General features: G+C 42.1%; 3 protein-coding genes across 9 annotated transcripts; 1 reads left to right on the top strand and 2 right to left on the bottom strand.

Moving 5' to 3' along the window:
* Window positions 1–2: 2 nt before the first annotated feature.
* Window positions 3–6,908, bottom strand: LOC112235014 (UNC93-like protein MFSD11). Of its 2 annotated transcripts, none has more exons than XM_024403405.2 (14): window positions 6,791–6,908; window positions 5,050–5,224; window positions 4,888–4,943; window positions 4,345–4,452; window positions 4,105–4,184; window positions 3,902–3,998; window positions 3,725–3,783; window positions 3,376–3,535; window positions 3,013–3,053; window positions 2,850–2,915; window positions 2,538–2,663; window positions 2,216–2,390; window positions 1,823–1,958; window positions 3–1,630 (listed from the first exon to the last, which is right to left on the bottom strand). In XM_024403405.2, exons 2-14 carry the CDS (start codon window positions 5,143–5,145, stop codon window positions 1,469–1,471), a joined length of 1,362 nt encoding a protein of 453 aa, XP_024259173.1. In that variant the 5' UTR covers window positions 5,146–5,224; window positions 6,791–6,908; the 3' UTR covers window positions 3–1,468. The 2 variants fall into 2 exon arrangements, with proteins under 2 accessions (XP_024259173.1, XP_024259172.1); XM_024403404.2 differs by lacking the exon at window positions 6,791–6,908 and adding an exon at window positions 5,410–5,629.
* On the top strand, window positions 5,857–9,004 carry LOC112235017 (serine/arginine-rich splicing factor 2). 6 transcript variants are annotated; one of them, XR_002950987.2, is made up of 4 exons: window positions 5,857–6,502; window positions 6,810–7,104; window positions 8,214–8,283; window positions 8,681–9,004. XR_002950987.2 is itself a non-coding variant. In XM_024403410.2 (3 exons), the coding sequence occupies exons 1-2, from the start codon at window positions 6,114–6,116 to the stop codon at window positions 7,087–7,089; spliced, it is 639 nt and encodes a 212-aa protein (XP_024259178.1). In that variant the 5' UTR covers window positions 5,857–6,113; the 3' UTR covers window positions 7,090–7,104; window positions 8,214–9,004. The 6 variants fall into 6 exon arrangements, 2 of the variants coding, with proteins under 2 accessions (XP_024259178.1, XP_024259176.1); XR_002950986.2 differs by adding an exon at window positions 7,594–7,735 and having other exon boundaries at window positions 8,214–9,004; XR_002950988.2 differs by having other exon boundaries at window positions 6,810–7,735.
* Window positions 8,732–10,603, bottom strand: LOC112235016 (methyltransferase-like protein 23). Its single transcript, XM_024403407.2, has 5 exons — window positions 10,263–10,603; window positions 9,938–10,042; window positions 9,584–9,821; window positions 9,416–9,500; window positions 8,732–9,328 (listed from the first exon to the last, which is right to left on the bottom strand). Exons 1-5 carry the CDS (start codon window positions 10,362–10,364, stop codon window positions 9,169–9,171), a joined length of 690 nt encoding a protein of 229 aa, XP_024259175.1. The 5' UTR covers window positions 10,365–10,603; the 3' UTR covers window positions 8,732–9,168.
* Window positions 10,604–10,615: the final 12 nt, after the last annotated feature.

Here is a 10,615-nt window from a genome sequence, read left to right as displayed (position 1 = left end):
AAAAGGCTCAAAATAACAATTTTATAATAAAAAAAAGTTTAAAAAACAAGCATGCATCTCCTGGAGCCTTTCTAAGTAACTACATTCAAGTATAAAAAAAATCTAGTTCATAATCCAAAACACATAGTTTATTCCCTCAAAATCCTATTTATTGCCTCACATCCAATAGCTCTGGCTCTGAACAATCTTCAAACTCAGTTTTCATGTGCCACAGAACTGAACTCTACATTAAGCAATCCACACAGTGAATGAAATGATTAATGAATTAGACTTCACATTTTTGGCAAGGAGGAGCACAAACACTGTAAACAGTTTGTGACCTCAATCGAAATTGCATGATGAAAATATAGAACAAAAAATAAATGCTTGATGTTTACAGAGTGCAGAGGCCATTGGTTCAATGTGAGTTCTAAATAAAACCATAGCCTTATAAACTCATAAGCTCAAGAGTTATTCAATGTGACATTTTAACAGAGCAATATAACCTAGAGGAGTTTAGACATAAAAATTCTGGTCTACATTTTGTAATTCACCATTCATCCATGCCATCATCCTCAATACACTATCTATGGCCTTTTGGATCCCACTTTTGACAAAACCTATGGAATACTACAGATACTCTGAAAGTGTGATGCAAATATTGACAAAGAAATAACATTTAGAGCATTGTTCAACAATTTCGTACAGATATATCACTATAACAAAAATAATTTAAATTGCAATAAGCTAGTATATATGCGTCTTGATAATTTCTCCCTTTATGACAAATGCCATCTTACAAGACATCTAGATGCAGTGGAGTCCTGATAAATGCAATGGCTTGGGAGTATTCTAAATGTGTATTCTAAATCTGAGCATGCAGAAGTGAAAAGTGTATTTGCACTGATAAACTGCATGTAAACAGAGTTTGTACATATCCAATGTGCGCTTATCAAGAATCGACTGTACTACGTTTTCTTCTTCTATCACATTTAAGTAGTATAATAAGATTCATGTTGAGACTGGAAACCTTGGTATGAATAGCAGTCTAGCCGAACCTTAGTCAATGACTAGTGCACATTGAAACCAACCAGCTGAACATCTACATGAAGACAGAAGCACAGTGAATGACATTGAACATGAAAATAAAGGCTCCTCTGTGCACAACTGATTCACTCCAAGTAAATATACACTATTTAAGTGTATCTTCCACTTGAAAGGCAAAAATCAAAAGAGCTGTGAATGACTGTGCTAAAACAGTGTTACTAGTCTCTGCTTATTTGAATCAATAGAGCTGTGAATGACTGTGCTAAAACAGCATTACTACAGTCTCTGCTTATTGGGGCTGAGGTGGGCCAGTCAAACTGTCAGTTGAAGGATTCCAAAGGATAGCTAGGTTGATAGGAAGGTGTTACACCGACTCTTCCCCGGATGGCCCATCCAGCTGTGAATAGATCCTCTCACCGTGACCCCCTCCTCCCCTAGGTTGTCATATGCTGTCATAGTCAGTGTCCCGTCGGCTAGAGACCACCACCCACTCAGCCACGAGGAACGATAGCGTGCCCAGGAAGCCCACCACAACCATGATGAGCAGCTGCCAGTGCAGCAGGAGATAGTTACTGTAGAAGAAGGCCAGGGCAGCAGTGATGGACTGCAGAGGACAAGAGCACCAAGTTACACCACTGTAATACAGCAACTGTGGTTAGCAAGTATGGGGAATCATCAAGGGATATACCAAGCAAATAGCTCAATGTGATATTTCTTCAAATCATTCAGAGTAATACATTATCGCCATAGATAGCAAACCATATTGTGTGTGTAGGCCTAACAGATATCAATGTACCTGGACAAACTTGAAAACGGCAAAGGCAGGAGCGCTGTCCTCCCGGAACATGAATCCCACAATGCTCAGCAATTGGGTGTTGAAGCAGCTGTCCCCCAGGCCCAGCAGGAAGCTGCACAGCAGAGCCAACTCAACACTGAACAAACAACACAACAGGTTAAGCAATTAAGGCAACGCCACACCACCTCAACATCCCAGGTTAATACAGACATGAAACTTTACACAATCTGCAGTAACCTGATAGCAGTAGTGCATAATTGCATTTGAACTCTACACTTAACATAATGCTCATGTCCTGACCTGCTGTATTCTTATGCAAAGTACATAGAATTGTTGTAATAGTAATCCATGGTCATTGTTTTATGGGCCAACTGAGTAAGCCTTGCTGTGTACCTGGGGGTGATGTATGCCTGCAGGTGTGTGCCCTCTTCTGGGGCAATAGGGGCATCACTGGCAATGTTCAAGAAGATCAGGTAAAAGGCCACGAAGTGAGTGATCAGCCCCAGCAGCACCACCGGGTTCCTCCCAAACCGGTTGCACTTGTTCAGCATCCCAAACACGCCCCCTCCTGGACAAACAGAGGCACAGCAGAAACAGAATCATTGACTTCCTCGAATCATCAGTCCCTTCCTGTCAACCACTTTATCTGCTTTCCAAACCTCACGTGTATCATGTGATCTGAAACAGCACTAAAGATAAAAAATGACTGACTCACCCAGGATCTCTCCCAGGCCAATGAAAATACCAGAGAGCCCGATCAGACTCTTAGCATCCTCCCCAAATTGAGTCATGGCTCCTATACATGTCCCGTATACCCCACTGTAAAATGTCAACTCTAGGCCTGAAGGTGGAGAAGGAGCAAGAGTTACACACATAGAACCTATGGTTACGCATTCAAACATAGTCAATGTCAATTGAATATGCATCCGTTTATATTTCTATACTAGCATCCACTGAAAGAAGTTCCTCATATTGGAAATAGTCCAAACCATTTTTTTCCTGAATTAATTGGAATGAATTTGCCCACCTGTGTATGCTATGGAGATACTCAGCAGTAGCATCTCTTTAGTGACAGACAACTGCAACGCTTTCTCTGTAAGAAGAGGGCACATATCAGTCAGCTGAGCTCTGGGCCTTTGTTGCTGACATGACAGATTGAAGTAAGAAGCAACCAATGAACTCTGACTCACTGAAAGCATCCAGAGCCTGGGAACCGAGACCTGGAGTCACTCTGCAAGGAAGAGAAATCCATAAATAAACTTAAGTACAGCCTTTCCAGACATAAAGGAATACAGGATTATCCAGATTCAACCCAGGCCTATGGAGGAATACAAAGTACCTTACATACAACAGCAGGTGCAGAATGCACAAACACTATTTGTATGGCATATCTATTAGTATATCAATATTTTAGATGTGTATGTATGCATGACAACATGCGTGATTCTGGTCAATAAAAGGGTAGATAAGGACATTTTTTCTCATGCTAGTTTACTCTAACGTTAGACCTAGACCATGTTTTCCATCCCAGCCTGTCTGCAGACTGCACTCACACGACGATAGAGGCACTCTCCGTGGACTCAGTCTGCAGCAGTGACTCAGACACCTCGGAGGGTGTGGCCTCAGGATCCGGCTTCTGGATCAGGAAGAACAGAAAGCTGCCCACCAGGCTGATGACCGTGAGTGAGATGAAAACTGTCTGGCGATCCTCATCTAGACACACACACAGCACGTGTCAGCAACTTATGGCCAAAAAGAGATTTCCTCATTGTGTCAAGGGAACTTAGGGAATGCTAGATACTATACAAAGGAAAGGGGAAGGGACTCATGAATCTAAGTAGAATACATTCAAAAGATATCTACATTGTTATAGTAAAAAGTTAACCAAAACTGATGACATACCTGATATGTGAACATGGCCATGCCAGGCAAAATAAATATACATGTTTCCAAAGAATAAGCTGCAAAATGGGATAGATACATGTTAGGCAGTCCAACACCATGGATTCAGTACCAGAGTAAAAAATCTGTGGTAAACAGTGATGCAATCAATACAGTTATGCTGATAAGAAGAAGTACCTGAACTGTAGCAAGGCCCAGAAAATGCCACTGTTCCTGCCGATGGTGGCATCTGTAGAGTTGATGGTGAGTAGGTTCCCCTGAGCTGTCCACAATACTAGGCCACAGATGGAAAGATATTGAAAGAGAAAAGAAAGAGGGTTACGTGGTGATAGGAAATACAAGTCGTTAATTCTCAAGTAAGAATACCACAGTCTTCTTACTTGCAGCTGCTATTCCAACAACTACAGACGCTGTGTAGAAGCTCCAGGTGTAGGGGTGGATGAACATGGCAATGTATCCACTGATGGAAATAAAACATTGGACAGTATTAAGATCACGAATAAGCTAATGAAAACAAGTACTTTATGCACACTCAGAGAGAATAGATAAATAAACAGTTCTGTAAACAGGTATTGGCTACAGTGGGTTGATTTAAAGACAGGTCAAAATAGTGTACTCACCTGTATACTAGTCCACTAAAGAACATGGACAACTGGGGTCCTATAACAGCCACTACTGAGGGAGCAATCAGGTTGGATGCAGAGAAGACTCCATAGATGATGGCCATGCTACATGTAAAGACACGTGTAAAAACTAATTAGATGATATTGCGCCAATGTAATACCACTATTCATAGAAAATGTTAGCAACATGGCTAAAATTGCAGGAATTGTATTCAATAAGGTTGTGTTTGAACAACAAACAGCCTGGTGTTTGCCTGCCACGGGTGGTGTCATTAAGATGTCCATAAAGGCCAACAGCAGCAATTAAATCACAGACGAGGCCCACAGTCATATGCATGTTATTTACAAAATACTTCAGGAAACTGGGATATTGTAGAGAACTGAAAGTCAACTTTGTTGCCAAAACTGGGCAGGTTCAATTACTTACCTTACCTCTCTTTGAGAGAGAGAGACAGGATTACAATTTTCCAACAGTTCTAATCTATATCATAGGAGCCACATAGGTCAAAGTCACTGTATTTCAGCATCACAATGAATTACCTTGTGTATCCACTCCCATGGAATTCAGTACTGTTGAAACTCTTGATCACAGTTTGCTGAAATGAGACAAACAATTGACACCATCAATATCAACGCCCCCTGTAGGTACCCTACAGTTGTGTGGCTTGAATTTGTATGTATAATTTGTCAGTTCAACCATACCTCTATATTGCCGCATGTTTGGAAAGCAGTAAACATGAACATAAATCCAAAACCCAGGATTATGATGTTCAAGAGTGTCTTTCCCTCTGGACCCATGATTGCTGCAGGGTGTCACTGTAATATTACTTGACGAAATGGGTTAGTTAAAAAACTTCTGAAGGGGTCCACAGCTCATCTGAAAAAGAACAGAATCAAAACATCCCTTGGTGGCATATCTGTAGAGAAAGGATGCTAATGCTATGAATATTAGCTATTGTCAAGACAATACATATGTCTAGGTAGATATGCTACCAAATAATCACTATAGTAAGTATTTCCTTGCTTTTGTCTGTTTAGCCACTTGAGATGAAAACAATTTACCGAGTCGGGTGCTGCACTGTATAGTCCTTGTTTGTGCAAGCTAGGGCTTGTGGAGATACCATACGGACTCAAATCCTAGAAAGAATCCTACAATACTACAATTCTAGTATACGATACTTTTCTCCCGTCTAGTATAAAAATGGTCTTTGAATATTTTTCACAGTGAGTGACCAAAACTGTTCGTCATGTGAGATAGTCAGCTGACATTTCAAGGCGTACAGCCCAAAGCCCATTGGGAAAATGAGTTTATTTGCTGTAGTCTGACGGCAATCTCGTTTCCGGGTCAAAAAATACAAAAACATTATTAAATTGAAAGTATTTTCCATTTGTGTCCCCTCCGAGTTATGTGTATATAATATAATATATTTTGGTGCATTGAATTATGATTTTAAAATTTTTAATTTGAAGATGTGTTGCTTTTCCCTCCAAATAAATACGCAGCAGCGTTACACTTCAACCTCATTCAACTAGGAGGAGCAAGGGATAACATCTCGCTCTAACAAATGGTCGGTGCTAAGGAAATCGTTATAAATTTGGAAAGCTATATTGCATTTTTTAAAGAAAAACTCGACATATTGCGAGCAGGCTGATTAAGTACGATAATTTTAATCAACATTTTAAGCGGGTGTTGACCTTTCACCCACATTTTCTGGTAGTACCGTTGCGTGTTTGTTTGTTAGGCTAACTAAGGCCCTATCTGCAACATGAGCTATGGTAGGCCCCCGCCCGATGTTGAGGGCATGACTTCTCTTAAAGTGGATAATCTGACGTACCGAACCTCACCTGAGACCCTTCGCCGTGTCTTTGAAAAGTATGGTAGGGTAGGAGATGTTTACATCCCTCGAGATCGTTATACGAAAGAGAGCAGAGGGTTCTCCTTTGTGCGATTCCATGACAAGCGGGACGCAGAGGATGCGATGGACGCAATGGACGGTGCCGTGCTGGACGGACGCGAGCTAAGAGTCCAGATGGCCCGTTACGGACGTCCCCCAGATTCTCATCATGGAGGCGGTGGTGACCGTGGAGATCGTGGTGACCGTCGGCGTGGAGGTGCACCCCGGAGGTACGGGGGTGATGGCCGACGAAGTAGGAGGTAAGAGCTGAGCACATGGTTAAGTAGTTGCTCTAGCTCTCCTTCGATTGGGTCGTTTTTCATTGTTAGCTATGTGATAATTTTTAAATTAACGTTAGCTATGATGTATAGTGTTTGTTTAGGAACTTGAATATTTTAACGGTACCTTATGGCCCTTGTTTCGATTATGAAGCGTCAATCAGCCACCATTACAAGCATGGTTCATTGACCTGGTAACTTAGCAGCGTTTTGAGGCCTTACGTTTACAACTGTTTTTAGATAAGTGATAACTCGACATAACGAACTTACACACGTTTCTCCTCACCAGTCCGAGGCGTCGGAGACGCAGCAGATCCCGGAGCAGAAGCCGATCTCGTTCCCGCAGCCGCTCCCGCAACAGCCGATCAAGGTCTCGTTCCTACTCTCGCTCCAAATCTCGCTCCCCCAAGAGAGACAAGGCCAAGTCCCCGTCCAGGTCCCGCTCCAGATCCAAGTCTCCCAAGTCAAAGTCTCGTTCCAGGAGCCACACCCCTGCGGAAAGAGCCTCAAGATCAAGATCCAAGAGCCAGCCCAAGTCACCTGGGGAGAATGGAGCTGAAACCCCATAGATGACTGACAAAATGGTAAGTGTTGGGCAAGGAGATGGGACCTTAACACTACGTCTTTGAGGCGAAGTCTAGCATTACACTAGTTTGTATGAATAGCATAGGGAGGGTGATGTGGGGATATTATGTGTGGGATGGATTTGCACTGTCTCCCTTTTCCATGGTTATCTGTGGTTGAATAGAAGGGGGTTGGTTGTGGGATGTTTTGACAATGTGAACTGCTTTAAGTCTTTCCACCTCAGTGGTCATGCATATTACTGTAACACTGGGCATGGCAAAGAGGAATGGAAAACTCCCATGTGGTGGTTGCCTTAAACCCACATTTGATGGATTTTGAGGACTATTCCTTGGTCACACTTTTTTCTGTCCTGCCCAATGTTCCAGTTCATTATCAGTGTAGAGGAAATTTAGGTCCATTCTTGCATTGTACATATGTGGCATTTGAGAATACATTTTTACCGTAAAAATAAAATGTTCATAAAAAAATCTGGAATTCTCTCCTCCAAGCTGCGGAATCCTGTTTGCAAAAGAGGAGTTTGAGGCAGTATGAGCAGTTAGTGAGCTGGGTGTGTGAGCTGTCCGGGCACCTGCTGCTGTGGGGGTTGCTATGGAGCAGGCCGGTTGCAGTCAGTGTTGGGGTGGTGTTGAGGTACGTCTGCAGGACAATGGACAGAAGCCTTGCATTGTCCTCCAGGTCATGCTCTCTGCTTTTTGGGGGCAAAGACTTGTGCTCAGGAGGGAACCAAGGTTTGTCTGACTGGTTTCTCATGACAAGATTTCTCATTTTTGTGAAGCCCGGGCGTCTCTTGACGTTTGGTTCCTTCCTTGAACCAAAAAAATTCAACCATCAGAAATGGGTTTGCAATAGCTTTTGATTTGGCTCTTTCAAATGTAGACTAGTTTCCTACTAATATGGGGGAAATGTGCTATGCACATGAAGTTGGCATTACATTGCCAGCTGATTACCCCATACATATGGCCTGGAGGTGTCTCCATGTCTATCTGAAGGGAGGGGTGGTAAAATTAACAAGTCATCGCTACTTCTTTTACTAGAGGTTGAAAACAAAATTGAGTTTTTTTTCTCCAACACCTGTTTCTTACATCCTTGTCTTTCAAACATTTTTCAGATGAGATGCCAATGAGGACATCACACTTCAGACTGAGGACCCTGTCCATACAATGATTTCTGTGTAAAAGGTTATTATTGTATCTTGATCTGAAGGCTGTGTTTTTTTTTTTTTTCGTTTGCTCAGACTGCTTGTCTTTCATTGTGCAATGTTTAAAAATAAGAACTATGCTTACTGTGCTTTTGAGGTAAATGGGCTAAAACTGCTGGGATTTCAATTTGTTGGACTGCGGCTATTTGTCATAGTGAAGATTTGATGGCCTAGCTTTTACAACTGTTATTTTGGGTTTCATGAAGACAGTTGTTATAGGGTTGGTATAAGGCTATTAGAAGTTCAAATGGATAGGGCTTTTAGAATAAGTATGCAAAGAACCAGGCATGGATTTACTTGCAGGTCAACTTTGCTATGTAGCTTTGTTTCATTTCATTGTGACTCTAATCTTCTCTCCTGTATTTTTTGTGCACTAGGCGCAGTTGTGTAGCAGTTGAGTATTGCTGGTTAGCTGTTAAGGTGGCGTGTTGCAGTGCTTGGCTGTTTCCAGTGTTCTCCGGAATGCCCCTGTGGCTACAATGCTGTGATGGTGGCCAACTTAAATGATTGCTACAAATTCACCATCGGTAGAATGCCTGTCTTTCAACAAGTTTAAATGTTCTCTTATTCAGAGCACTAATTATGGTGTGCTAATTTTGTTTAATGCATTCTGTCTTGCCCTTTGTGCATTCCTTTTCCCCCTTGCAAGAGTCTGTATAGGTGTCCAATGTGAAAGCTAATAAAAATTGTCTTCAAAAACATTTGGGTTATCATTTTATTTTAAAACTTTAACAGAACACTACAACTTAAACTATTTTATAATTCATTGAGTTTTGAACCATTGATCTTGTATTGCGTCTTGACTATTTGACTTTGACTGTGCCTTGCTGGTAGTAACTGAAGGATAAATTGACAAGTCTTTCATTCAGCTTTCCTTGTCCTCAGTTATAATCATTTGTACGGTATGGCTTCCAGGAAGTGTTGACCCAGCTAGTTGATCTTTGTTGGCATGGAATTTCTCCAGTGGAATGTTGAGACACTTCAAGTTCCATTTGTGCAGCAATGCCTCTATGGACCAGTCGGTGCTGAACATACATGAAGACAAAATATCAAAATGAGTAATGTTTACTTGACATTACCTGACAGCCATGGACTGGTCCTGAAAGGCATACCTTCTCTCTTGGTAAGTTGTCCAAAATTGGGCCTCAGGGTTTTTTCTCAAGAGGAAGGAGATGGTCACCAGGACATTTTCAAAATCTGAAAGTTGTAAATTCACAGTTGAGTTAGATCTTGGCGATCTGTTCAAAATGTTCTATACTAACCGGTCAGTCTGAACTCACCTTGAGGCTCATAGAAAACGTCTGATCCCAAGATGATGTCTAATGGAGGGAGGAGCAGAATGTCTGGGGAGACTTCTCCCCAGGTAATACCCACCACAAGCACATTGGGCAGTTCATTCACTTCACAGGTGCGCCTACAGTTCTCCAGACACAGTGGAAGTTCTGCACTGTCTGACAAGATCACTTGTGCCCCACACTTTGCTGCCACCACACCAGGTAAGCTCACGCCAGCCCCAAGCTGTGAACAAACAGCAGTGCATTCTGATTCGGTTTGTTTTAGAAACAAGTTACACATTTACATGGTAAATCCGTGAATTGGAGTAGACTATGAATTCGTTTGGTTCAGTAAGTTACCTCTAGCACTGTTTTGTGCATCAGCTCTTCCCTGTGTGTCCACACATATTGTGCTAATACCACTGCACAGGGCCATACATGCATCCCATATTGTGGGTCAAGGACCTAGTACATAGGGGAGAAACATGATTACAGTTCACATGATGAATGTCAACTTCCATTGATTCAGAAAAGTCGGCCTGGTAGGATATATTATGTACATCTCTCCAAGGAACTCGGCAGGCTTCAGGGCCAATTACCACAATGCAGTTGTAGGCGAACAATATTATTTACAGGAACATCGCTGGTTCCAAATGGCAAAAGTGTAGAGAAAGTGCGCAAAAACCTCAGGGATGGAAACATTCAGTGATTGCTTCGGGTCTTCGTATTCTTCGAATGTGAACGATTTCTGCACGATGTTGGACATCTCAGTTGCTCTGTTTTCCATTTACCATCGCAATTGTGAAAGTGAGAGTTAGTAAATCAATTCAGTGGTAAAACGTTACGTTTACTATCATAAAACCCTTCTCTTCTAAAAACAGACAAGCTTGCGACTCTGCTGGAGGACGGGAAAACGTAGAACGTATACAGCCAATGACATGTGCTAATCACTGGTGGGAAGGCGTATTTGACATTTTATCCAATCGGTTTTATGGCTCGCTCTTATATGTGACCAACGAGCTTCCTACGGCTCACTGG

Source organism: Oncorhynchus tshawytscha, linkage group LG09, assembly GCF_018296145.1.
Source record: "Oncorhynchus tshawytscha isolate Ot180627B linkage group LG09, Otsh_v2.0, whole genome shotgun sequence".
Lineage (NCBI taxonomy): Eukaryota > Metazoa > Chordata > Actinopteri > Salmoniformes > Salmonidae > Oncorhynchus > Oncorhynchus tshawytscha.
The sequence above is the reverse complement of the archived record's forward strand: the minus strand, read 5'-3'. Positions and strand labels throughout refer to the sequence as shown.